Source organism: Hakea prostrata, chromosome 11, assembly GCF_041222555.1.
Source record: "Hakea prostrata isolate BN-2017 chromosome 11, UWA_Hpros_2, whole genome shotgun sequence".
Classification (NCBI taxonomy): Eukaryota; Viridiplantae; Streptophyta; class Magnoliopsida; order Proteales; family Proteaceae; genus Hakea; species Hakea prostrata.
The window spans coordinates 3605244-3633110 of NC_142610.1; the positions used below are offsets into that span (position 1 = coordinate 3605244).

At 39.1% G+C, this 27867-nt stretch overlaps 3 protein-coding genes across 4 annotated transcripts in view; all 3 read left to right on the forward strand.

The window, feature by feature from the left end:
• The first annotated feature begins 1225 nt into the window (after positions 1–1225).
• Positions 1226–10337, forward strand: ALG10 (DIE2/ALG10 family). 2 transcript variants are annotated; one of them, XM_089140466.1, is made up of 9 exons: positions 1226–1723; positions 2361–2470; positions 2567–2655; positions 4818–5151; positions 5942–6215; positions 7470–7607; positions 7694–7898; positions 8450–8592; positions 8675–10337. In XM_089140466.1, exons 2-9 carry the CDS (start codon positions 2381–2383, stop codon positions 8932–8934), a joined length of 1533 nt encoding a protein of 510 aa, XP_088996592.1. In that variant the 5' UTR covers positions 1226–1723; positions 2361–2380; the 3' UTR covers positions 8935–10337. The 2 variants fall into 2 exon arrangements, with proteins under 2 accessions (XP_088996592.1, XP_088996593.1); XM_089140467.1 differs by lacking the exons at positions 1226–1723; positions 2361–2470 and having other exon boundaries at positions 2568–2655; positions 4859–5151.
• A 2183-nt stretch (positions 10338–12520) lies between these two features.
• On the forward strand, positions 12521–16810 carry LOC148999618 (Tetratricopeptide repeat (TPR)-like superfamily protein). Its single transcript, XM_089140918.1, has one exon. The coding sequence runs from the start codon at positions 12944–12946 to the stop codon at positions 15521–15523; it is 2580 nt and encodes an 859-aa protein (XP_088997044.1). The 5' UTR covers positions 12521–12943; the 3' UTR covers positions 15524–16810.
• Positions 16811–23627: 6817 nt separating this feature from the next.
• LOC148999619 (beta-amylase 8-like) overlaps positions 23628–27867 on the forward strand; it is a 40346-nt gene continuing 36106 nt past the window's right edge. The window contains 5 exon segments of the mRNA XM_089140867.1: positions 23628–24014; positions 24016–24156; positions 26741–26962; positions 27253–27333; positions 27479–27682. Of these exon segments, the coding sequence (XP_088996993.1) occupies positions 23766–24014; positions 24016–24156; positions 26741–26962; positions 27253–27333; positions 27479–27682 (897 nt within the window). The 5' untranslated portion in view covers positions 23628–23765.

The following is a 27867-nucleotide window of genomic DNA, read 5'->3' on the forward strand; positions in this document are numbered from 1 at the left end:
TCAGACCATTTAGTGACTAAAAATCTTCTGTATTTTATTCATGAATAGACCCCATAAAAAAGTTACAAATTACAATGATGATTGAAACGCCTCTCTAACCATCAGTTCTTCTTTCAGTTCTTCTTTTATCGAATAGAGAAAAGGGAAAACAATTGAAACGTAAGAGTCCCCTAGATCATTGTTTTAGAATTGGGACTGGCCGAATCCAATGATTCTTGAAGAAGATTAGTCATCAAGGTCAAACCTCCAACTAGAGTATGGAAGAATTGTTGATTACTGAAAAGTCGAACTCGGGAAAAGTTAATCCCGAGCCAAGGCTTGCGTAATATAGGGGATTAGAGTCAGCAGAGTAAGGGGTTTTGTTTTGTATATTTATTAAATATAAAACCCTTGAATGTAAAACAAGAAAAACATATTTAGAGCTAAATCCCTGCCAATTTAATTGACAACGTCTGATTGGATTCTATATACGTTGCTTTATCTCTACCACTGGCTGTAGCTTGCAGCCCTGTCGTAAATAAAAATTCCCTCCATAGGAGTATTCCGGCATGGATGAGACTTGGGGAGGACTGTAGCTCGAGAACACCCAAAGCCGTGATAGGAAGGGACTGAAAATCAAGTATTGTATCCCACTCAAACAAAACACACGGAATTATATCAGCAAGAATAATGCCCTAACTGATGTATTTGCTATACAGTTATGGTAGTTGTTAGTTGTTACACTATGCTAAGGCTTATGCCAATTGGGATCCAAGGTGGCGGCAAGTAGAGAGGAAATCAGGCCAGCATGGAAGATTCAACGGACGTCTAATCCTAGGTTACTCTATAAAAACTCTCTACTTACTTCTGCCAAAGGTAACTAAAATCAACTTACGACAACTGGTGCATGATCATTCTTTTCCCTTTCAACTTTGCAACTCTTTAGTTGTGAGCCATTAACACCTTATGCATTGGTGATAGTGTTGCATTCATCGTCTAACTTGATCATCAAAGGCGGCCATCCGACTACTATGATCGCCTTACTAACATTTTTTGTTTATGTATACATATTCTAGATGAATCCCAAAAATTCAACCAAGATACACCTTTAGGGTCAAATTTTTATGCAGCAACACAAATGCATGTAAATAGCCTCTCTTAATCTACACCAGTGACATGTAACAAGAAATTATTTGTTTGCAAATACAGACGGGAGTGTAATAAAATGTATTTTTCAAACCGAATTGACACCGAAATGTTTTGGATAGGGGATTCGAAACCGAATTGAACCGGGTTTTTGACCCTCTTCCCCTGTGTCTTCTTTCCGACTAGCCTTCCCTGCGTCTCCCTCGGCAACTTCTACCTTTTGCTGCCTTCGCCTCCGACGATGATGAGGACAAAAAACCCGAATCAGTCGAGCGTAGTCCCTCTCCGGCTGAGAATTTCAGATACAAGCATCGAAAAATCGCCATTTTCATCGCGTATTGCAGCATAGGTTATCAGGTTATACAAAGGAATCCTAGTTCTAAAACCATAAAGGCGACCTTGAGCGAGTCCTCTCCCTTTCTGGCACTAATCACTGAAGCGAACAGTGCAAATCATCATTTCACTGGGTCTCTGACGTTTCAGTGCACCAGACCTCGTTGATCGTTTCAATTCCAATCCCTCCTCTCGGATTTGTATCTTCGATTTCAAGTGTGCTCACTACTTTCTTCAACACCAAAAAGTTCTACAATTGGTGGAGGTATGAGCTGATTTTATTACCATTGATGCCTGAATCTGGATTGGGTTACTTCTTGCCTTGAGCTGTGTTGGTTTTTGAGAGAAACAAATCAAATTGTGGAGAAAGATTCCACCTTTTCCTTAAGCAATTAGATAGGAAGTCACCGTGACTTTCATTGCATCCCAATTTAAAAAAGAAATACAGACTACTACCAAAAACCCTTTATGCATTTATTCGTATTGAGTTGAGTAAAACATGGTTAGAAGCTGCTGTTGTATTGACTGCTCTCTGTCAAATCGAATCCGATTGTCTTCTGTGGTTTGTTCTTCCCAACTTCTCTGTTCTGCATGATATCTTCTTCTTCTTCTGCATAGTTGTTACCCTGTTTTTTAACCAAAATTTTCAGCTTAATTAGTCGCTTGTTTGCAATCTAACATGATAGATTTATTGGTTTATTGATTTTTCATTTCAGACCTAAGTCCATGATTTGAAATGGGAACTTCCTAGTCTTCCCAAATTGTTGTGACAGATGTGAAAGGGAAACATCTTTTTGTAAATTTTTGCCCCTCCCAAAAATGCATACACCAAAAACAAAGGGAAAAAAGATTAAAAGTTAGACTATGAGCTCATTCTGCTAACATTTGGACAATTATTGCAGGGAGTGGTAGTTTTAAAGAGATGAGTAGGTTGGCTGTCGCAGCAATAGTGAGCTTTTGGGCTATTCCCACAATGATAATTGTCAATCGCCTTGTTCCGGAGCCATATATGGTGATCCCTTTGCTTTTTTATTTTCTCTTAGTTTATCTCAGTACTCTTAATTTTCTTCTGCTCCATAATATTAACAGGGACAACTCTATTGAACAGGATGAAATCTTCCATATACCACAGGCTCAACAATATTGTAAAGGCAATTTCAAAAGCTGGGATCCCATGATTACTACTCCCCCTGGCCTGTGAGTTCTCCATTCCTTGTTATCTCTTTTCTTTCTTTTCTTTTCTTTTTTATCTTTTTTTTTTTCTTTTGGGGGGGGGGGGGGGGGGGGGGGGGGGGGTGGGGAGTGAAGGTGGAAGGGATTGGCGTGGGAGCTTAATAACCTTGGATGTTTTTGATGCAATGTTGGGCAAACCATAAATTATTTTCTACGTTAGTAATAGTTAAGGTTATATTTGTTGCATCACTGACCATGATTTCCTTAACTATGGTTCTTATTATGGCCATTATATACCTCTTCTGATGCTTCTATGAAGATGTTAAGGTGCGTAGTTTCCTTATTGGCATGAATGATTGCCAGCCAAATAACTATCAGTTAAAAATTATCATCGATGATATGGCAAACTTAATTATATAAAATGTGGTAATTTAACAAGATATTGGTCTGTTCCCAAAGTGACGGTTTGGGTCAATTCAATACAATAATAGACACATCTGTTGGCATTCCAGCCTTCCTTTTCCTTTTAAGGCCTATCCGAAAAAGAATCGAGTACCAGTTGGTTGTGAATATCTAATAGGATGAACCGTCCCTTGTGGATATCTTTGCTTCGGAACAAAACAATTAGAATTAGGCTCGGTCAACTGGAATGCGGTTGACTTACAAAAATTTGGAACTATTAGAAAATTACAAAAAGGAAACTATTCAGTTTGAACAACAAAGAGCAAAATATTATACAAAAGATGCTGTGCCCAAGCTTGTCTGCATGGTCTATCCACATGGTGCACTTGGCCATTCCAACTGTTGGATGGACTGGTGACATGCTAAGTTTTGTATCCACCTTGTATTGTTTTAGCTGTCTAAGCTTTTCAAAAGATCTATTTTTCCATGCAGTGAATTTCTTTAAGAAAGAGACTGGCCAAATGGATAGAGGGACCTGGACCAAGTTCACCCAGATTTTGAGCGTCAGCAGAGCAGAATCAATCGATCAACCAAAGGGAGGAGGAGAGATGGGAAAATGTTGCATCAATCCTATATTCTATGTGTAACTATACAAACCAAAGATAGGAAATAGCATCCAAATACAAAGGGAGATTTACCAGGACTCCAGGAGTTCAAGAACCAAATGGAGTACTTCACCAATTCCCCCAAGCAAGCATATGTCGGTGGAAACTTAGGCATCGGAATCAAATCCTTGTCCAGAAGGGCCTATCATGCTCTAAGGCCATGGGGAAAGATATTGAAGCAATGTACCACCAATTTCCAAAGCTAAATCTTGAAGACAAAACCCAAAACGTAAGACAGAAGGAGTTGATATGTGACTCTAGGTCTGTTAGTAAATGTACATACAGGTCCATGGATGCAAGAGGTGTAGTCATGCTGCATGTGTGTGCATGTAAAGTAGTTATGTAATATCAAGAGGCTATGTAGTTATATACTTGTATGAAGGTAGGAGTCTACATAAGCTGATTCGTTGTTGCATGTAGGTGGGCAGTAGTTCCTGGAAGTTTGGGAAGGGTTGTAGTACATGAAAATTGTGGGTGTTGCATATTAGTTATCTAACTTTGTAAAACTCTTCTAAAGATCACTATCTTTATAGAATAGGCAAAATTTTAATTCCTTCCATTTTCTGACATGAAGAAGGCAGGCTTCCTTAATAAGGCCAATACATAATTGCTTTGTCTGTAAAGCCAACCTTTATCCTTTTCCCTATCTTGTCTGTTCCCTCTCCTATGCACGTATCACCTACATGGCATTTTGTGTAGGTCAGATCTAAATGATCAATAAAATTATAAATAACAAAATAATGAAAGATCAACAATTCTCAAATAATTGTTTGCCAATTAAGTACCACTGGCCTCTTAACCATAATTTCTAATAACTAGCATAGTAATTCTGCTTATGTGATAATTAGAGGAAAGAGAATCATTCTCTATACTCCTGCATCACTCTGGTTTTAATCAAAGACTAATTATAAGTTACTTCATAATTAAGGTCTCTATGACTTCAACCACAGTATTTTTTTTCTGGTCTTATTTTATTTTTTTTACAATCCAAAGATGACCCCAAAGAAGAAAAAAAAACCAGAACCGAATGTTTTACCTAGTATCTTCTCTTATATATTAGAATTTTCACTGAAAAAGTTAATGTAAGAAATTGATTTATGCATTCTAATCCTACTGCAGGTACTATCTTTCACTCGCCCATGTTGCTTCTCTGTTTCCAGGTATGTGGTGTGTGCGAGCAGCTTCATCAGTTTCTGATGTGTGTTCAACTGCTGTGCTTCGTTCCACGAATGGTATCCTGGCGGTCATTTGCAGCATCCTTGTCTATGAGATTCTAACACACTTAAGACCAGGCCTTGATAAAAGAAAGGCAACTTTATATACAGTTGTCATATCATTGTATCCTGTCCACTGGTTCTTCACGTTTCTGTATTATACAGATGTAGCTTCTGTAGCAGCAGTACTTGCTATGTACCTGGCTTGTCTAAAGAAGTGTTATCTAACCAGTTCAATGGTAAGGAAACACGTTTGACTCCATTCGCTCATCCATCGCCCATGCTTTTCCCTAGGTTAGTTTCATATTTCGTAGATAACTCTTTTATTGATTTTCTTGATTGACTTTAAACATATATCAGACGATAAGAACCAAAACAATTTATTAAAGGTGTTGTAATTATTCAATTAGAAAAGAGAAATTTAAAACCCTTAGCGCATGAGTTGGCAAGCAGAGGTATTGAAAGCCTTGGTCCTTTCTGAGTTCCATCTATATATATTAGGTGCCCGAGGTCTAGTGACAGGTGGCCTCTATGTTGCCTTTGCCATCCTCCAATCTTAGTTGTAAATGGCTTATACATGCTCTAGTGACTTCACCAAGAATTGAAAGTGGAATGACTACAATGCGCTTAAACTTGAGGTTTTAGCCTTGACAGCGGGTTTCACGCAAAACCTGTCGAAACTGAAGTATGGTTTGATCAAAAGAGTAAATGTGTCAAAATCAAGTTTCTTTATTTGTCATGTCATCGTAGGGTGTCATCAAAAAATTGCCCAACCAACTATACTCCCAAGATTTCAACTGGAACTTGGAAGTTTCAGTCAAAACCTGGAATGCCTAGTGTGATTTGACTTGTTTTTGCATGCTGTTTCATATTGAAACTGAAACTCACGACTTGTTGAACCATGCTACTGGGTAAAGGAATTGCTGAAGAGAAGAATTGTTGTACAATTTTATTCAGTCATACTCCTTTTTCTTTTCAATAGATTTTGAACAGTGTTAGTTTCCTCTTACATCACCTTTATTCTGACAGTTTGGAGCCTTGGCAATATTCATTCGGCAAACAAACATTATATGGATGCTTTTTGTTGCATGCATTGGGGCTATTAATTTTTTGCTAGCTCCTGATAAAAAAGATATACAATCGAATGGTGCTGGTCTATCAATGAGGAGAAGTATTCAGTTAGATAACAATGAAAGTGGTCCAGGTGGCAAAAACTTGAGAAAGCGAAAGAGTAGTGGTACTACGCTTGTTGCCAGCCATTCTGCCTCCATGATGAATACCTCTTCACTGACTCGTTCTTCAGGTTGTTGCTTAGTCAGGTTTGAATGTCATGACTTTTTGTGAATAATATTTTCTTTTTATATTATATTCACTAAGTAGTGCAATTTCAAGTTTATGACATGGTAATGGAATCTTTTTAATTGGAAAAGAAATTCTATGTGGACTTCAACAATTTTTCCAAAACATTGCAATAGTTGCTCCTTTTTTTTTTCTTCCTAAACAGTGCATGTTGTCTCAAAGACAATGCCCATCCTAGTGACCCATTATTCAATTTTATGAGACAAGCTGCAAGGTAGAATCTCTCTTTGGTGCATCTAGGCACAGCTAATATATGATGTTACTGTAGGGATTTAGTAGTTAGCATCTATATTGTAGTGTTCTAGAATAGCTTCTGCTTTGTTGACAAACTTAAGCTGTAGGGGATTCTTTCTACCACATGTATCGGTTTCCTATGTTGCTTGTCTCCATGAAGTTATAAATGAAGAGTAGGGCTAGAGGGGATCCACTGCCATCTATTTGAGAAATAATCCATCCTTGAGCATGTGAGTTCTGCAAGGGACAGCATGGATTTGTGGGATTCATAACTGCTTTATATGTTGAGTTTGTGGCAGTCTAGGTGGTCACTTGAGCTGTTCGGCAGCTGTGAGTGTGTCAGTCAATCATGGGCAGACATGCATGAATTGTGTTTTCATTGTTGACAACACCGTCTCTTATCTGAGAGGTGCAGCTATCCAGGCATACAACTAACACATAAATGTGAGTCTGGTATTTTGGGGCAGCAGGTCATATGCTACTATGTTGGGGATTTGTTGGAAGAGCCTAGAGTGCAGTAGTAGAGTGGCAGGTAGCAAAGCTACAAGTTAATGTCAAATGGTTTGCAATGGCATTTTGCATGTGCAGTATCTTCAAATCTTCAGTAGAGTTTTGAGTTGTTTCTGAGGCAGATACTGTAGAAATCAAATGGCCGAAAATTTTCTATCTAAAAGTTGGTGTCCCAATGTCTCAAGAATCTTGTTGGTCCAAGTTTTGGTGGAGTTATGGTCTGGATAGTGAAAGTATTCCAGTTTTGTGGTACACTGGATTCCTTTAGTGGTTCACTGGGATATCCCATACCCCATTACCTCCCAAAATGGAGTGAGTAATCTTTGGCACAATGAATGTTCTATTGCTTATTTAAAATGTTTCCATGGATGCTTGAACTGTTTAGTGCTATATTAGTAACAGTGATATGTCATGCTTTAATTTGAAATAGCATGCTTGCCTTTTTATAATGCAGGTCTGGTTGGTGAGTTCAGTACCCTCTTTTTAAGGTTGTGGCACTTGAAGTGGGAGGTTTTACTACAGTTTGGTCCATTCTTGATGGTTTTCCTGGCCTTTGTCACTTTTGTCCTTTGGAATGGGAGTATAGTTCTAGGTACTGTCAACTTAATTCTCCCATTTCTTCTCTATTCATTGACTCCAAAGAATTTTTCTCACATTGCGTAATCCATGATATTGCAGGTGCAAAAGAAGCTCACTCTGTCTCCCCCCATTTTGCACAGATAATGTATTTTAGTCTGGTTACCGCTCTTGCCATGGCCCCAGTGCATTTCACTCTAGGCCATATTACAGCCTTATGCAAGACATCCTGGAAAATGAGGCCCTTGAGTTTCATTAATGGGCTTGTGGTTCTTTTGGCTGGGTTTCTTTCTGTACATTTTTTCAGGTACTTAAGAGTTAACTTTTGCATGGTCTGTAAATGCAAATATGATTTTCCCCCAAGTTCCAGTTTTGTAGGATGTAAATGGCTGGAAGTAAAGAACATAAAACATTTTTCACTGCAGAAGTTATCTCATCACAAATAAACATATAGGGTTTGTACATTTCTCTTGCAGGGCCCACTATTTCACTCTTCAAAAGTGAATTAGGTTATTTCTGTAATGTATGATTTTGTTATCTTTACCAGCCATTTACATCCAAAGAAAGAAAGTTTCTGAGCTACAACGAAAACAAACATAAGTGGGTTTGCATGTCCTTTAGTCCTGTGATGAAGTTTCTCATAATCTTATAATCTAGTTGTAAATTATTATGGCTGTTAGTTAATACATGTTCTTTTCTATTGTTTATGCCATTTTTTTTTTCTTTTTCGGGTGACTGGCTGAATGGCTACGGACACTATGCATGTGGTCTGATAAACCCTTACAAAGTTGTCTCTTATTGCCTTTTGTGGGGTTGTGAGTTGGAGATTCAAACTTATACTCATTGATTCTTTTGCAGCATAGCACACCCGTATCTCCTTGCTGACAATCGGCATTACACCTTTTATCTCTGGCGGAAAGTTATCAAAGCTCATTGGTCAATGAAGTACATTCTGGTCCCTTTTTATGCTTATTCATGGCTTTCCATCTGCAGTAACTTGGGTCAGTAACTAATCACTTGGCATTTAGTTTGCCTTAGTTTCTAGTCACACTTAAGGAAATTGTTTCTGTTTATTCTTGGCAGGCAAGGTTCAAAAGAGTATCTGGATATTGGTATATTTCTGTGCAACTGCAGCAGTTCTAATCCCAACTCCATTAATCGAGTTCAGATATTACACCATACCATTCTTTTTTCTGATTCTTCATTCTCAGATCATCGATAACAAAAGCTGGTATATTATGGGGATCCTTTACATAGGTGTCAATACGTTCACGATGCTGATGTTTTTGTTTCGGCCTTTCCAATGGGATCATGAACCTGGGATCCAGAGATTTATATGGTAGGTAGTTCCAAAATAAATGCAGATACTTCACAAAATAGTTTTTATTAACCACACGTATCCATCAAATCTAGCCAGGATATTGAAGTGAAGGAGCTGTTCTCAAGTGGTGTTTAATAGAACAGCTTCTCACTTCTTGTTTCAAGTTTTGTCGTCGGAGTAGATTTGTATATGATGTTTTACATATGATGAGCTAAATGGATGGCCATCTTACTTGATTTGCATTGAGCTTACTTGATCGGTAAGAACTACAACCGTTTCAAATTCTATTTAACTTTTTGGGTTTTGTTAATATAACCTGTAGTATTGTTGTTTCCATCGCCAGAGTGGTTTTGTAAATGCTCCTTTACTTCAATTTTTGAGCTCAGGGACCAGCTCAGAATGTCGATGTGTAAATTTTGGATCTTGGGCTTTGACTGCGCCAACATAACATATAGGGTAGGCTTTGCATCCAATTATTTTCAGGTCTGATTACCCTGTAGCTTCTAAAAAGATATGCTTGGCTCAGCAGCATTGCGACAAGAGAATGAGGTAAAGCTGAAGTTGGTCGTGGCTGTTAGTGATAATTTTCATTTAATAGATCTCCTATGAATGTAATTCACAACCTTCAGGAAAAATTGGATCACATATTTGCCTCACCCAGTTGGTTGGCAACTCAACCTTCTTTTGAGTGTCAAAACTCCCTAGTGTGTGCTCTCATCACAATCCCTTGTTACTGAATACCTCTTCCAACCCTGCTTGGGAAGAAAATTATTTCATTTTCAAATTGCTTGGCAACTACATCCTTCCTTCCCTTGATGCTGAGGAATGGTTCTGGTTCCAGAAGTCCTGTGCCAGGTACATTTTTGAAGGGGATCGTAACACTCGATATTTTCACCTTGCCAGTTGCCACCAAGATCCATCATCATGTTCAAAGAATCAACTCTGTGGTTGTGGAGGGGCTGACTCTATCAGAACCTCATGATATTGTGAAGGCCTTTGCTTGCCATATGCAGAAGCTTTTCACATCTTCCAATCCGCTGACCCTTCTTTCATTCAACCGTTTTCCCAACCTTAGAAAGTGTCTCTCTGCTGGAGGGAATTTCCTTAACTCCTTCCCTTGAGGAGATTAAAAGGGTATTATTCTCCTTTGATCCCTATAAGGCCCCGGGCTGTGACAGATTTCATGCATTTTCTACCAAAACCATTGGCAGATGATTTCTGAGGACCTTTCCAAGTTTGTGACTTCCTTTTCTAGAGATTTGTGCCTTCCCTCTGGGATTAACCATACTCTGTTCTGTTTTATCCCTAAAAAGGACCATGCCTGTGCTATAGTTGATTTTTGTCCTATTAGCCTATGCAGTGCGTCTTACAAAATTATAGGCAAGATCCTTGCGCTTAGACTCAAACCTCTCTTGGCAGAGTTTATTTCCTCACTTCATGGAGCTTTTATCCCAAAAAGACAAATAATTGATAATGTTTTGCACATGAAATCTTCTTCTATATGAAGAAAACAAGGTTTTGTGGCCCTCAAGTTGGATATATCTAAGTTCTATGACAGAGCAGAGTGAAAGGTAATCTCAAACATTTTTTCTTTTATCGGTTTTAATCAACACTCATGTAATATTATTTTCAAGCTTATTAACTCTGCTACCTTTTCGGTCAAATTAAATGGATGCCCGTTTGAATTGTTCTCATGATCCTGGGGGTTGCGTCAGAGCTATCCTCTGAGCCCCTACCTTTTCCTTATTATTATGGAAATTCTTTCAAGATTATTACAAGAATATAGACGGCTAAAGATTGTTACAGGAGTATAGTCATTGTAAGCGCCACAGATAGAAATCATCTAGAGTTAGAGTTAGGAGTGGACAGGTGAGCCAATAGGTTGTTGGTGCAGCTTTTCCACTCCTAAGTTTGGTAAGTTGCTATTTTCCTTTGTTCTTTTTTTGTCTCATAAAAAAAATGTGACTTTGGATTGTCTTTAGTCACTTCCCTAATCCCACCCTTGTTATTGTGGGATCTACAGCCGTGTGCGAGGAGTCTGGGGAGTATTTTTTTGGAATTGTGCATCGGGGACAATTTCTACACGATAATTTTGGCAAAACCCCCCTTCAAAAAGCTCGATGAAGTCCTTATTATGGTGTTTAGTTTTGGGTTACAAATAGTTGTTTCTATGAACTTGAAGATCCACTGTGTGATCTCCTCTTTTGAGTTTTGGGATGACTTGCTACTTAGAAGGAGAGGTTGTTGGCCTTTGTATCTATCCCCTTCTCTACTTTATATTGTAGTTTGTAAACAATATAGATAGAGAGTAGCTGTCTTCGGATTTCAAGTCTGACTGGCAAGTTTGTAGCATGTTTAGGCATCTCTTTCACTCCCAACCCTTTAACTAATGACTGTTTTGTAAATGTCTTTGGATTTCATGTCTGACTGACAGTGTATAGCATGCTTATGCATCTCTTTCACTTCAAGCCTTCTTAAGTAGTGACTGTTTTGTAACCGTTTGTTCTTTTCTTCTCATGAAAAAAAAAAAGTGTTTTAAAGTCATTGTTTTGAATGTTGGAACAATTTGCTCTTTTTTGCTTTTCCCAATGAAATACTCTCTTTTTTTTTGGGTCTTTTGTATACCTGTCACAAGGATCGGAACCCACATGCATAGGGGATTTTGAGGGGGGAAGGAGTGGAGGGACAGAGGTTTCGGCCTTAAGATCTCCTCAGACTCACTGCCTCTAACTAATCGCATCTACTAAGTAAAAAATTATTTTGCTGAGACGAAAATAAGGATATCAGATTTCTACTAAGATAACTAGAAGTTCCAACAATTGAGAACTCCAAAGAGATTTGGTGTAACATTTTGAAATTCTCCATTTTCTACCCACACCTCAAATTGAAGTATGGCCACTTCACCTAACTTCATCTTTGGTAGACATCCTTACAAAATACCTACAGTCATCTTTTGTAATTTTAAATCCTCGAACCTCCAAAAACTTTAATAATATAGCCTACAATATTTTTCTTGTACAAGAGTGTCTTTTTATATATATAAATAAATTGGGAAGGGAGATATTACATAGCCTACAATATAGCTTTGAAAGCTTGACAGTTATTAGCACCACCAACTACCAACGGAGTTGTTCTATGTATTATTAATGTTTGACTTTGTTTTAAACTTTCGTTTTAGAGCGTTGCTCTATGTATTATTAATGTTTGACTTTGTTATAAACTTTTGTTTTAGAGCAAATTGCGCTGGCACCCCAAAATAGAGTCCTTCAAGCATTGACACCCACTTTATGTTTAAAAATCACAAAAACTTCAAAAATATATTTTTATTGAATATATTTGTCAAATTTATCACTAAAAATAGTTAAATTATTGATTATTTTTAAAAATATTTCTATAATAAACATTGTTTGAAAGGCTTTTAGTGTTAAATTGGACAAATATATTCAATGAAAATCTAATTTTGGAGTCGCTATGCTTTCTAAACATGAAAGTAGGTGTAAGTGCTTTAAACCTCCATTTTGGAAGCTAGTGCAATTTACTCTTAGCTTAGGGGAAGAAAAAAACCCTTGGATCTGCAAATCTGTTTACCAAAAAAAAATCTACAAATCTAAAATTTGTGGCCGTGATGGATTCACCACTTCTCGGTTTATCGTTGACAGATAAGACTGAAACGACGATTGAATTGATTCTCGGGTCGAGCAGCAAGCCAAAACTAGGAGTTTCCTGTTACGTTCGCGCCACTTTTGCTTCTCTTTTGTTTTCTGCTTTAAATCATATGCTGTCGGTAATTCCCATCTGAATTCTTCACAATGAGAGGCATGTTTTGTTACGCTTGTTTACTCTTGCAAGTCGAAGATCCTGTGAATTGATTTTCATTCATTATGTTCAGCTTTTTCTCCAGCAAATTCCCTGTTTGATATGTGGGATTTCTTAAATTATTGCAGCAGAACAACATCTGCTCTGTTCTCACAGCTTATTCGACTGAAACAAATTTCTTGGGATAAGTTAAGACTCTGTATCAGCCAACAATCATGGCCTCTAGATCCTTCACAATGCCTCCTCTCCCAGTCCCTAACTCACATCACAACCGTTGTAAACCTTACCGCTTTCCTAACTATTCATATTCAAACTCTCCAAGAGCAAATCTTCCTACTAAAGTACAAGATAAACAACAACCTACTATCAGTGAAAGCTCTCAATGTATTCAACAGTCAGAGATATCCTCAGAGTCTAAACCTAGAAGCCCAACAATTAGATCCCGTCTCTGCCAATTATGCCAAGAAGGACAACCAGAGGTTGCTCGCCGCCTCTTTGACACCATTTCTCAACCAAATACCGTGCTTTGGAACACAATCATCATTGGGTTCATCTGCAATGGAATGCCCAGTGAAGCCCTTCGATTCTATGTCCGAATGAAGAAGTGTCCCAACACACGATCTGATTCCTATACTTATTCTTCAGTTCTTAAAGCGTGTGCTGAAACTCAACAATTGAAAATTGGAAAATCTGTACATTGTCAGATTCTTCGTTCTCATGCAAATCCGAGTAGAATTGTTAGTAATTCTCTTCTGAATATGTACTCTAATTGTTTGAGTCCATACTTTGAAATCCAAGAAGACAAAAATGAAAGTGGACCTCTCAAATTTCCTCAATCTGATGTTGTACAGACATTGTTTGATGGTTTGCGTAAGAGAAACGCTGTATCATGGAATACTATAATTGCATGGTATGTCAAAACAGGAAGATTTGTTGATGCTTTGAAGCAGTTTAAGAGGATGATATTTATGGGAATAAAACCAACAGTTGTTAGTTTCATCAATGTCTTTCCAGCAGCTGCAAGTATAGGAGATCAGAAGAACTGTGATGTTCTGTATGGTTTGCTTCTCAAAATGGGTAGTGAGTATGTCAGTGATCTTTTTGCTGCAAGTTCAGCAATTTTCATGTACTCAGAACTTGGAGACATGGTTTCTGCAAGGCAGATTTTTGACTTGTCAAAAGAGAGAAATATAGAAGTTTGGAACACCATGATTAGTGGGTACGTGCAAAATGATCAGCCCGCTGAAGGTCTCAATCTTTTCCTTGAAGTCTTAGACTTGGATCAGATTATTCCTGATAGTGTAACTTTCCTCTCTGCTTTGACAGCAGCATCACAGCTGCAGCAACTGGACTTTGGGCTACAGCTTCATGCTTATGTGATTAAGAATTTAATGTCATCAAATATTGTTCTTTCAAATGCCCTAATGGCTTTGTATTCTAGGTGTGATTTTGTTGAGGCTGCATTCACAGTTTTTGATAAAATGTTAGGAAGGGATCTTGTCTCCTGGAATACCATAGTTTCTGCTTTTGTGCAGAATGGATTGGATGATGAAGGATTGATGCTTGTGTATGAGATGCAAAAGCAAGGATTTACGATTGATTCCATAACAGCCACAGCTTTACTTTCAGCAGCATCAAATCTGAGAAACCTGGAAATTGGAAAACAAACCCATGCTTATCTCTACAGGCATTGGATTCAGTTTGAGGGAATGGATAGTTACCTTATAGATATGTATATGAAGACTGGTTTGATTGATGCCGCAGAAAAGCTTTTTGAGAAGAACTGTGTTCATGATAGAGATCAAGTCACTTGGAATGCCATGATCTCTGGGTACAGTCAGAATGGGCAGATTGAACAGGCTTTAATTGTGTTCCGGCAGATGCTCCAACAACATCAGTTACCTAATGCTGTTACACTTGCATCTATACTTCCAGCCTGCAGTCCAGTTGGAGGACTTGGTATTGGGAAGCAGGTCCATGGGTTTGCAGTCCGTCACGCCCTTGATCAAAATGTCTTTGTTGGTACAGCGTTGATGGACGTGTACTCAAAGTGTGGTGCAATCAGTTATGCTGAAAGAGTTTTCACTAGATTACCTGAGACGAACTCTGTTACATACACCACTATGATCTCAGGCTATGGCATGCATGGACTGGGTGAGAAAGCTCTGTCTTTGTTTCAGTCGATGCCACTGTCTGGCATGAAACCTGATGTCGTCACTTTGGTTGCTGTCTTGTCAGCTTGCAGTTATTCTGGATTGGTTGACGAAGGCCTCCAGATATTTGAAACAATGGAAGATAAATATATGATTGCACGTAAACCTGAGCACTATTGCTGTGTTGTGGACATGTTAGGAAGGGCTGGGAGGATCACGGAAGCCTATGAACTAATTAATGAACTGGGTGATGAGGCTAATGTAGTGGGACTTTGGGGTTCACTTCTTGGTGCTTGTAGGATACACAAAAAGTTTGAATTGGGCAAAGTGGTTTCTGACAGGTTGCTTGAAATGGAGAAAGGAAATAGCATGGCTGGCTACCATGTTTTGCTATCAAATCTTTACGCTGAAGAGAGAAAGTGGGATAATGTTGAAAGGGTGAGGAAAGTAATGAGAGAGAAGGGTTTGAGGAAGGAGGTGGGTCGTAGTTGGATTGAGATTAATGGTGTTGTGAATTGCTTTACATCTAGGGATCAAAAGCATCCTCAATCTGATGCTGTTTATGCAAAATTGGATGAATTGGCTATGGAGATAAAGTTGGCTGGTTATAGTCCCTCTCTTAGAAGTGAATATGAAGAATGAATCAAGGCATGGAGTTGACAGCCATGTAAAAATGGGTTCTCTGTTTCATCTGTCTCGATTTGCACTATGGCTTGCCATCTGTTCCAATACTTAAAATGGAGAGAGGGTATGCTAAGTATATCTGTCCCATTGTTTCCATTGAAAATATGTTTCTAAAATTGATTTGACTTACAGATTGTCAGTTGCAAAATCTGAACATAACATTTTCTAATTCTTCAAAAATTGGAAAAAGTCTCTTCCTCACACTTTCTTCATCCGCTTATGCAAAACTTCGAGCTCGAAGCAGGTGAGGTCTAGCCAGGCCAGGCAGAGGGTAAGTTGAAGCAGGTGAGGCTAGCCAGGCCAGGCAGAGGGTAAGTCCTTCCCACGTGTCAAGTATAATAATTGAATACAGCCTCAAACTAATAGATCAACTCGATTTGATCTGAGGCCAGCGGCGGCACAGAATGAATTGGTCGATCTGCTTGTTGAATCGATTCATCAGCAACAAGTTGCCTCTGCTTGGGTGAGTACAGTGTTTGACAAATAAATCCGACTTACTTTTCTGTTATTCAAAAGAAAAGCCAAGCTGGCACAAATGTGAAGTGAAGCACACTTATGCAGGGGTATAACTGGAATCTTCCATTTAAACGTAACAGTTGTAATAAGGTTGACCTACAAAGCAAGAGAACACCCTTAACTTGAAGAATGGACTGAAGAAGTTGCTCTGCTCTGCTCTGCAATTATAAACCTCACTGCAAGAAGCTTAATGGGCAAGTCCCATCAGAACTCAACCTCTTCCTGTCGTGATCATTTTGTTTTGCCTGAAAACCAATCTCATCTCCAAATCCCCTGAGAGACCTTTGAATCTCATCCATGGCACCGATGCTGCAACCTGATCAAGATACTTCGATCTCTGAGTTGTTTGGTCAGTTTCGACTACCCTGGAGGTAATATTTGAGACATTCTTCCTCTGATTTCGTCAATGGTATTGTGCATGATTTTTCTTTTCCATCTTCTGTGTTGGAAGTAGAGGTCTTCCATGTAAAAGTCTGAGTTTTTGTTCTTTCTCTATATGTAAAAATAGTTACATCTGAAGCTTGTTACTGAATAGAGGTTTGTGTACTTCATCACTATTATCTATGCTAGCCATTTGATCTAATGCCCGTTGGAGAATGCATGTCTTTTCTTGGATTGTGTAATAAATGAATTTTCTCAAGCAGAAAACTGGGACGGGGGAAACAAAAAGGGAAAAGAAGAAGGTGCATTACCGTTTTTCTTTTATGATAATATATTGAACAAACAGCTCGGTCCATAGTGTATGATTCCAACCAACCTGTTCCCCCCCCCCCCCCCCCCAAAAAAAAAAAAAGAAGAAAAAAAAAAGAAGAAAGAGTAAGGAAGAAACCATGTGTTGAGGTCCCCATAACATTTTTTTGGTGCGCAATAGCCTGTTTTCAAGTTGTAACCTCTCTCTCTCTCTCTCTCTCTCATTCCCCCAACTGTAGTCGGTGATCTTTTCTTAAGAGTGATACTAAACCATGTAGATCATAAATTGCATAGTTTAGATCTCTAACCTGTGAACTCAGGAAAACACTAATTATTTGTAGTGGAAATTCTGATTAGTTTTGAAGGTACTGATGTTTATGGCGGTGTAGGGATATTGGCTACAACCTAACCTTGAAAGCAGCCTCTCAATTTCTCAAATTAAAGGAAACCTGAAAAGAAAGAAATTTCCAGTATCTACTAAAATTTACTAGAGTTCTGAGGAGGACAAACTTCTTTTATTATAATATATGAGCAACACCGGCACCCCAAAAGGAGGCCCAAAGCACCCACCCCTAAAAACCCCAACCCCCCCACAAACATACAGCCCCCGAAAACCAAAAACCCCAGAGAGAGAAAAAAACGCAAACCCGGGCGAAACCAGATGTTGCCGGAAAACAGCAATCCGGAACAAAGAAAAATTGAAACCTGGACCGCCTCCTTCAAATCCGAGTGTCCAATGTAGTGAACCAGAAAAAAAACAAGAGCACCACCAACCCACCGCGCATATACCACCACACCCCACACCAGGCACGGAGAAAGAGGTTGGATCAGAACCCCCTCGACACTCCCCACAACCGGCCGCAAAACCCCCACCAACCCCCCCCCCCCCCTAGAAGCAAAACCAAAGCGCGACCTCTACCCCTCCAAGGCACCCACCCACCAAGTAAGATGATAACAAACAGCACACCACCGAGCTCCCATCTCTCTCACACTCCAGGCACGCCCCAACGAGGAAGGAAGCACCTGTTTATCCACATCCCAACCCCAAAGAAAACAAAACCCCCCGGGTAAAAAGCAGACGAGCAACAACCCAGAGGGAACAGAACAACCCAACGACAAAAAAGCTCCGAGACGCCCCACGGCGACCGAGGAGAAGCCCCCTAAGGGGCCGCCGGACGACAGCAGGAGAGAACCCCCCACCAGCAATCGGACCCCCCACGGCAGGATACCACGGACCGAGGGTTTCCTCCTCTTCCTCCTCTCCGCTCTACAAAAAGATTCTGGAGAATAAGTCAGGGATATAGTCTTGCAAAATGCTAACCATATAACCTCTAACTTAGGACTATGTGTTTTTAAACTAATGGGGTGTCGTGTTTTGGCCTCCATTTTGGGGTTCATCAATTTCCACCTATTTTTTAAACCAATATTGCCCTTCATTCTTAGGCCACTTTTGGGCCACATGGCAACTAATGTTAGTGTAACAATTGCAAATTCCTTAGAGATACCTAGAACTGACCTTGTGCCATACAAAGGCAGAAAAGGGCAGTGAAGTTGTCACATTAGCATTTCTCTGTGTACAATGAGTGAGACCATTGGGTCAGAGACTCCATTTCAGTTTCTGTCTGCTGACCTTCTACATTAATAAACATCAAATCATAATACTCTGAAGCTATGAAACCCACCCACCCTCTCTCAAGTACAGCATCGTTTTCTTCATTTCATAACTGTTGCAAGGAAGTTAGTTAAGGATTATCTTTGCAAAATTTAAAGTGAAATAAGATGGAAAAATTTATGTTAGCTGCTTTTAATTGTCTCTTTTAGCTTCTCTGGGATTAAATCTCCGTTTGTTTTTGTCACAAATAACCAATGAACGAGCACTCGAGAATTTGCATTCATTGAAAAAGTGGAGGGCTTTCTGGTTTTCAATTTCAAATATACTGAACAAGTGTTTTTTTTTTTTTTTTTGATGATTAAAATAATTAAATTAGAAGAAGCCAAGGAAAAACAAAGGATGAAGCGAAAGGGGGGAGGAAGAACCAACCTTCAAGAGGGAGACTGGAAAGAGGAGCTAAGACCCCAGGAGACAAAAATGAGCCTTTTACTTGGGGTATCAACAACTGGGGGGAGGGGGATAGAAAGAAGCCTAGTAGAAACATCAAAATAGATGGCACTCCAAATCATCTCTAAAGAGCGAAATTTGGAAGTTCATCTCCTCAGATTGTGCTCCCACCATAGGTGATGGGCAATGGCACAAAAGACTAGCTTATTGATCCAGTCACATATGGAGGAACCTGAAAGTTTCTCAAAACCCGAGACCAATATCGAGAAAAACCAAAGGAGCGCTGCAAACGAGGCCAAATGGAAGCTAGTGCTTTTCCCCAAAGGGGGCGGGAAAAAGTGCAAGTGAAGAATAGGTGTTGAAGGTCTTCTGAACCATTCCAACAAAGGAGGCAGTTGGGGTTAACGAAGATGTGGCAGCCAATGAGGAAGGATTGGGTGGGGAGAGCAAGGTTAAGGGTCTTCAAAAGTTCAAAGTGTGAGAGAGTGGCGGGGGATGTGACCTTAACCCGGGGGGGGGTGCTTATGAATTTATGAATTTTCTTTAACAAGAACTGAAGTTTTGTGGTATATGCTATATATTAGGGGGTGCAGTTCTTGTCGCTTTTTGTTATGCTGTATATTAGGGCACAGTTCAACTCCTTGATTCTTGTCACTCCAAAAAAGAAACTTTGAACAAGTAAAGTAATATGTTAAGACTTAGATGGTCGAATTCACAGTATGTGATTTTGATAAAAGGTTTTGGAGATGGGATAACCAGCTAAGACAGTATGAGATCATGAATGATATCAGTTCTTGTAGGAGGTTGTACATTCTACTCTATCTTGTTATCTCATAATATTGTTGGGAAGCCAAAAGGTGATTCTTGGTGTTGCTCCATTTCCAGTATGTGAATGAAGGGACAATTCAGTTTGGTTAGTGAAATGTAATATTCTTGGATGTTGATTACCTCTAATGGCACTTTTTTTTTGGTGTTCAAAAGAGAGGAGAAAAAAAAAGAGGGGGGGGGGGGGGGGGGACTGTTAGGTATTGATTGTTACAATGGTTGTCAGCAACTTAGAAGAGTCTGTCTTTGTCTGAACAGGGTTGAGAAGCTCATAGTTCAAGTAATGAGATTCAGATCTGCTGGATTGGTCACTGCTGATCCTGAATTCCTGATATGGATGGCTGGATCAGATGATATGATAACAACACTTAAAACCACGTTTGTGTTTGCATATAAATTTTCTGCGTATACTCAGTTCTTGTGGCTTAACGTCAGAAATACCTGCAACTGAAAACTGAGGACAATTAGCAATTCTATAAGGCATAAGAAAGCCTTGAATGCACATAACCTTATGGAATTTGTTCAAGACCCTACTTCCAGGATGACTAATTTGTAATGGAGAAACAAAATTAAATAAGGTCTCTTATAGGACACATTCCCGAGATGACTTGGAAAATAAATCCTAGCTTTTTACTTTTTCTTCTCTCTAAGCTTTTAGTTTTTCTTCAGATGTTTACGGGTGTTCATAAGAATGGACAAGATTTGAAATTTAAGTCTGTGGAGCTGTTCATTTCCAAGATTATGTAGAGATGGGGGGCTGGCCTTGATTATTCTCACCATTTATGTAAGCAAGCTAATCAAGAAGGGAAACAGAGTACAAATGGTGAATGTAAGCTTAACACATCATTACCCAGAGAAAAAATTGTAGACAATTATCATTGTCTGGTTAATTTGTTATGTCTTATTTTCTGTGACGGGGTGAGCACACATTTCTCCACTTCCATTAAATCTACAAACTCAAAAGTCAGTGTTAAGATTCATTATTTCCCTAAGGAGCCTGTTTAGACATTTGAAACCAAAACTGCTATGGATGTTACTTGTGATTAATTTACTTCAGATTGGATGGGACGGGATATACTCAACTTATGAAATATTGTCTCTCAGTTAACAACCCAGCCTATGTGTATACCAAAATCTTTTGTTTTATCTCTTGCAGGAAAGGTGGCTGAGATGGGTTTTTGTCAAGTTAATGAGGAAATTGGTTTTGGGAGAGCTGTGGATTGAAGAACATGATAGCAAAGGGAATTCTTTGATGCAGAATGTTTTGGTTTCTGGCCTTGCTTGGAAAAGAGAATGAGCCTTGGGGATCTAGTCAAAACAACAACAACAACAAATTGGTCAGGAACAATGCTATGGGAACCAGTTTTTTTACAATTACAGAATTTCCATTTGGAAGCACGTATCCATATGGTGAAAGGAAGGACAACAGGGTAAGTCAACCCTGGATATTAGACGTACTACCAACAACAGCATAATTACAAGCAAAACTAGTCCTTTCTCGGTTCAGCATGCAGGCTACTAATAGATAGGGATAGGGTTGTAAATGGATCGATTTGGATCGGATAGTGGTAATACCTTGGTTGCATGCTATTATATTGGGACAGATTCAGATAATATTCTATAGAATTTCAAACGGATTCCGTCGGATTCGGATGATAATCGGATTTTTATTTTCTTAAGTAGATTCTTCTAAATGGACATGAATGTAAATTGAATATAAGTTTTTAACTACTCTTGACATTTTTACCATTTTATTTCTGAAGGGCTGGGTTTGAAATTTAAGAATTTAGCAACTTTGGTACTTATTTTAGTAGAAAATCTAGAAAAATAATCATATATTTCAAGTAAAAATTATAAAAATAAGAAAAATAAATCCAAATAAGTAATTTAATCGAACGGATAATAATCGGTAGCAAAGGGATATACCATATCCGCAATCTATTAGTAATTGGACGGATTCGGATACCATTAAACGAATGCAGATACAAATTCAGAAGTGAATTTCGGTTATCCATTTACAAACCTACTAATAGATGAATAATTTGTGTAGAGCTTGTAATCTTCGGCAAACTCATTATTTTTGCTTTTCTAGCTTTTCTAGTGTTGATACTACAATGTATACAATTATGTTTGAAACTCTTCTATTCGAGGTCTACTTTTTCCCAATTTTATGGCATTTTTCCTCCTTTGAGTCCCAAAAATGTTTATCGACACCATCCTATTGAGTGTCAATTGAAATGGCAAATGATGTGAAATGAGGTAGGTTGACGTCTTCTACATCTGCTCCATTTTTTCATATTTTTCTTTAATTTGAATCAAACCCCATTTTAAATGTTAAGTGGTCGTAGTAGTTTTCTATATAGAGTCACTAAGATTAAAAAGGTTTCAATTTCAAATTTTCATCCCTCAACACCTTCATCCCATCCCTCAACACCTTCATCCCCTTGTCCCTCCCCTTTCAGATTTTTATCACCTACAGTTCTGACACCCTCATGTTTCATCCAGTTGACCGTTAGATGATGAACATCTGTCTTATTCTAATCCTAGGGTTGAAAATTTTACAATCCTTAACCATTTCATCCCAAAATATCTCTCTCTCCTCTCGGGTTCTTTCTACCTTTTTCCTCTTCTACTCCGGCAACCCCTGTTGACATACACTGGAAGTGATGTTGTCGAGATGAGTTCGTAGGGTAGCAGAGTGAGCGAGGTTCCAGTCATAGGCAGAGATATGATCGCCGTGAGCGATCTAGATGGAGCCATCCCCGGCAGAGGCCTTGAAGGAGGAAGGGATGCTGTCGGCTGCGAGGCAAATGGTGGAAACAAGAGAGGCGTCGATGCCGAGTAAGGGAGGCGGAGTCATGGCGTACTTGAGGCGTGATTCGATGTTGTAGTAGATGGCTTCATCGATGAGTTCTTGCTTGGAGAAGGAGTAGGAGGCGAAGGCAGGGAGGCAATTGGAGCGGAGAAGGGATAGGAGGACAAAGAAGATCTCCGGGTCTCGGTCTATGAAGATTGGATCGTCGTCGCCACTATCGTTGTCCTGTGCGGTGAGGGCTGAGAGAAGTGAGTTAGTGCCGCCTGCTCTTGTTGAAAGCGTTGTCTCAAACAATTTGCCACCGACATTGAGCTTAATCCGGTTGTCCTAAACTCCTTCCATTATGACTAGAGAGAAAGAGAAATTGAATTGAAGATGTGTAGATCCAAAGACTCCAGATATTTTGTTATTTGTTAAATAATAGATTTGAGTCGATATAAAAGTTTCAAGATTCAAGAAACATTAGCTTACTAATCTTAGATTGTATGCAACCACCAAAACCTAATTGAATAACTCAAGCATCACCTTTGCAAAATGTTTCATTTTCTTTTTTATTAACAAAGGTTTTTCCATTGGGAGGCATGAAACCCTTCAAAACCCTTCATCCCTTGCATGTTATAGGGGTTCCTCAAGGGCATCTCCCTGTGTACGTCGGTAGGGATTGCCACTTGCCGGAGTAGAAGAGGGAAAACGCAGAAAGAGCCCATAGAGGAGAAAAGATATTTTAGGGATGAAATGGTTAAGGATGGTAAAATTTTCAACCATAAGATTAGAATAAGACATGTGTTCATCATCTAACGGTCAACTGAATGAAACATGAGAGTATCAGAATTGGAGGTGATAAAAATCCAGCTCCCTTATGCGCCCCCTCAAGTCCTTGTTAGTTGTTACTGAGTTGATGATGACCAAAGAAGAAAAGGGTTTGGTTTTAAATTGGTGAAGGTGGTCAACTTTTTTTTTTTTTTTTTGGGTATAAAATTAGCAAAGATCAGATGAAACTGTTTCCATAATTTGAAAATCTAGAATGGGTAACTGGAATGACATTAATTTTAGTGGTAACTCGTGGCATTTTTTACCCAAAAAAAAAAAAAAAATGGTGGGGCAGAAAAAATGTCTTCTATTTTTTCCCCCCCCCTCCCCCTCCGTTTCCCCTTCTACTATATGATTGTTGATCATCCTGAGCAGTCCACTGAGTGAGAGGGAGAGAGTAATGGGAACAAACACAAGTAGAAGTAACAACATTGGAAGAAGAAGAAGAAGAACCAGGCGAGAATAATCGAGCTTAACTGTTAGAGATGAACAACATCAACAACGTAAAACACGATCTTGATCCACTTAGTGACCACAGCTCCGACCATTTCTCTCAACAGCTTCAGCCACCACAACCCCAACGCAGACCCCGTGGTTTCGCCGCCACAGCCGCTGCCGCGGCAGGCGTCGGCGTCTCTTCTGCTGGAAAAGGTAAGAAAGAGAGAGAAAAGGAAAAAGAACGCACAAAGCTTCGTGAGCGTCACCGGCGTGCCATCACCAGTCGCATGCTCGCCGGGTCTCCGTCAATTTGGCAACTTTACCCTCCCTGCTCGTGCCGACATGAACGATGTCCTTGCTTCACTTGCTCGCGAGGCTGGTTGGACTGTGGAGCCTGACGGCACCACATATCGTCAATCTCCCCCTCCTTCTCAATTGGTTCGTTATATTTTTGTATATCCTTGTTTTCTGTTTAGTTTCTGGCTGGGTCGATGATTGAATTGAGGAAAAAGTTTATTTTTTTCAAGCTAATTTAATAGTACTTTATGTTCGTCGTGGAATTTGGTTACTTCGAATGACTTTTTGATAGGATTTAGTGTTCTCCCATTAAAAAATGTTGCTGATATTACGCCATTGTGGAAGTTATTGCCCTGGAATCAGGAAATTCCTGACTTCCCTTGTGTTGGTGCTAAGGGAATCGGGATTTTGTTTGTTTTTTGACTTCTTATTAACATTGACAAGGTGAACTTCTTACTGTTAATATTGCTGTAAGCTACACTTCTTTTTTCCGATTGTTTTTCCTTCAGCCAATGTATGGATTTGCTATACCTATATGAGATTCCAAACCAACATTTGATCAGGTTAGCTTTTTATACTGTATTTCTGTGTAATTCTTTCGTAAAAAATTGGAAGAAACCCCCTCTTTTACTGCGTGCATCTGCACACACGTCTTCTGAACTTGTGCATTGTGTTCTTTTTTTTGGGGGTTAAATTTTAACTGTTCATTTCCACAAGAAAGAACTTAGTATGGTCCTTATGTTTTTAGTCTTTTAACCAAGAACTTAATGTGGTCCTTCTCTCCTCCACTTAATGTGGTATTTTTGCACACATGTCTTTCGTTTTGTGGTCCTTCTGTTTCCATTGTGTCTTTTAACTCTGTAGAAATAAACCAAACAACTGCTCACTTGAATCAATGATAATTTTTGTATTAAATCTGAATTGTGTTGTTTACAAAGAGAGGTTGCTAGAAATAAAGGTACATGTAATGTCTGAAACAGCAGCGATGTGATACCCTATAGAAAACAGAGAGGAAGAAGATGAAGGAAGCAAGCCTACTGTAGGGTATTAGAAGAGCTTTCCTAGCAGAAAAAATTTGGTTAGAGACTGTTTGAATTTCATTACCTGTAATTAGCTTGGGGACTGAAAGGAAATTTAGAAAGAAGAACAAGAAGAATAGAAGAAGAGTGAAGAAGAAAGAGGACAAGAAGAGAAGAGGGAGAAGAAGACTGTTAGAATTTCATTACCTGTAATTAGCTTGTATGTGTATTTGGCTCTCCCTTGGTACTTTATTTATAATGCAAAATCAAGTCTTAGTTTAGGAAAGTTTCCTAAGCTGAGTTATAGCAAAAAGGAAAATTACATATTGAATATAACTTCCCAAAGCTACTAAATACAAAACTATACGATGAAGATTACTTGTCAGCCAATCAATAAGAAGATTAGGAAGTAATCAAAATAGAAAGTAACCAAAATAGAAACCCTGATTTTTCAAAACTTGTGCAACAAGACTGCTTCTCTAAAATAGAAACTTCTCTAACATAGAAACTTGTGCGACTTGTGCACCAAGGCTGCTGCAAACTCAACAGAGACAAAAGATACTCTTTACCAAGAAAGAGACAAAAAAGACTGAAGAAGATGGTAGGGCAAATATGCTGACAGAAAGGCCTGCAGAAGAGGGAGGAAAAGAAGACACAGCAGGATCGAGGGGGAGGAGAGAAAACAGAAAGGGAAAGAATCAGCAGGAAGTATAAGGTGGGGCTGCAAGGCTTTCATGCATGAAAAGAAAATGGGAAAACAGGGATAGGGAAGAAGCTTCCGTACAGGATAGAGGGAAAATGAAGGCGAAGATAGATGAAGGGAGAAAAACTATCCACAGAAAAAGGGTCCCTGCTGTTAGGTATTTAGGAGAGGAGATGAGAGAAGAAGAAGGCAGAACCAGAAAAATAGTGCTGCCGGCCTGAAGAGGGGGGAGGGAAGGAAATTTCTTTCAAAGCAAGGAGAAGAGAGGGGAAAAGGGGACTTACCAGTGAGCCAGAGGGAGAAGCAGTTCTGCCAGTGATAGAAGAGGGCTGCAATTGATGCTTCTTTTTTCCCCCCTAACTCTTCATTTGTCGTGCCTTGGTGGTGGTTAGTACATTAAAGGGTAAAGGTTTCCTAAAATAACCCCAATGAAATAAACGAAACAAGAAAAAGAGACTTGCCTAAAATAACTTGAACATAATAAAATCCCATAACCCCCAAGATATGAAAAGAAATTCCCTAAAGTACTTTTACAATAAATAATTCAATAAATACTAATACTATTGCAACCAAAAAAAGACGTGGTGTGGACCATGGTCCTAAGGGTCCAGATGACCCTTTCTAGTAGGCATCTCCATGTGCCTCGCCAAACGAAACTCCAAGGTTCTGTTGCCTCTGTCTCTGGTAGTAACGGGTGGTGGGTGGATGTGTCAGGTCCCCATCATTTTGCTTTGGATTTTTTTAGATTTTCCTCCACCATCCCCCAATGCACAACACCCCGCATGGGCTCCTTTTTCCCCTCTATTATTACCTTTATTGGTCTTGCTTTATTCTGTATGGATTTTACTTTTGTATGTGGTTTTAAGTGTACAAAGTTGTAGCCCATTTGTTCTGTGGATAGTGCTAAGGTTCTTACATTTATGAGCTCTATTACAATTACTTATTGAATCCTTTCATCTGTAATTTATCATGATGTGGAATGTAACTGATCTTCTGTGTGCAGGCAGCATTTCCTGTAAGGTCTGTTGAAAGCCATCTATCCTCTAGTCCTCTAAAAAACTGCACCACTAAAGCATCATTAGACTGCCAGCCATCTGTTTTCAGAATCGATGAGAGTTTATCACCAGCATCCCTTGATTCTGTTGTTGCGGAGAGGGATACAAAAAGAGATAAATATACCACTGTCAATTCCATCAACTCCGCAGAATGTTTGGAGGCTGATGAGGTAATGGTTTGTGCTTGAATGATCTTGCACCAAAAGGTTTTTCATTTTTGGAACCCTAGGGCTACTTCTTTGAATTATTTTTCCTTAAAAAAAAAGTGGATGTATATTTTGGCAATAGAATTATGCACCATGATAAATCTCCTCCTAAATACCCAAGCTATGCTTTTTACTGTTACTGAACGATGCCTTCCTAATATGTATGATCTGGGGGCATGGTGAGAAAAAATGGAACATGATTCAATCGTTAGATTACTTTGTAATGACATTTGATTGTGTGATTGGTTGGTCAGCTCATAAGAGATATCCATGCAGAGGAACATGAGAACAATTTTACTGGGACTCCATATATTCCTGTCTATGTGATGCTCACAGTAAGTGGCTGATCTTGGTGGTACTTTGTTATATGTAGGATGCTGTCTTCTCACTTCTCATTTATGCAATTCAGTGCCTATATCTCAAGTTGCCAGTTCTGGGTTTTCTGATTGTATCTTTAAAACTTGACTGCTATTTTTGCAGAATGGTATTATCAACAATTTCTGCCAGTTGGTGGATCCAGAAGGTGTTAGACAGGAATTGAGGCAATTAAAGTCATTACATGTGGATGGTGTAGTTGTATGTTGTTGGTGGGGTATCGTTGAGGGCTGGAGCCCGCAAAAATACGTATGGTCTGGGTACAGAGAACTATTTAACATCATCCGAGAGCTCAAGCTGAAATTGCAGGTGATTTCTTCAGAATATTGTTGATTGAAATATCCTTTTAGAGTTTATTCCATCCATATGATTTACGAAGCTTGTGGTAAATTAGGCATGCACATGTTGATTTTTCATTTTTTCTAAGTTGCATATTCATGTGACTATCCTTAACATAGTATTTTCTTATCATTGCCTCAAGAAGAACCTGCTTT

Bases quoted from the DNA above. Each gene is read 5' to 3' on its own strand.
- ALG10 (XM_089140466.1), top strand. From the start codon at position 2,381: ATGAGTAGGTTGGCTGTCGCAGCAATAGTGAGCTTTTGGGCTATTCCC. The intron at 7,899-8,449 runs GTACTTAAGAGT...ATTCTTTTGCAG, and splicing joins CTTTCTGTACATTTTTTCAG to CATAGCACACCCGTATCTCC. The intron at 8,593-8,674 runs GTCAGTAACTAA...TATTCTTGGCAG, and splicing joins TTCCATCTGCAGTAACTTGG to GCAAGGTTCAAAAGAGTATC.
- LOC148999618 (XM_089140918.1), top strand. From the start codon at position 12,944: ATGGCCTCTAGATCCTTCACAATGCCTCCTCTCCCAGTCCCTAACTCA.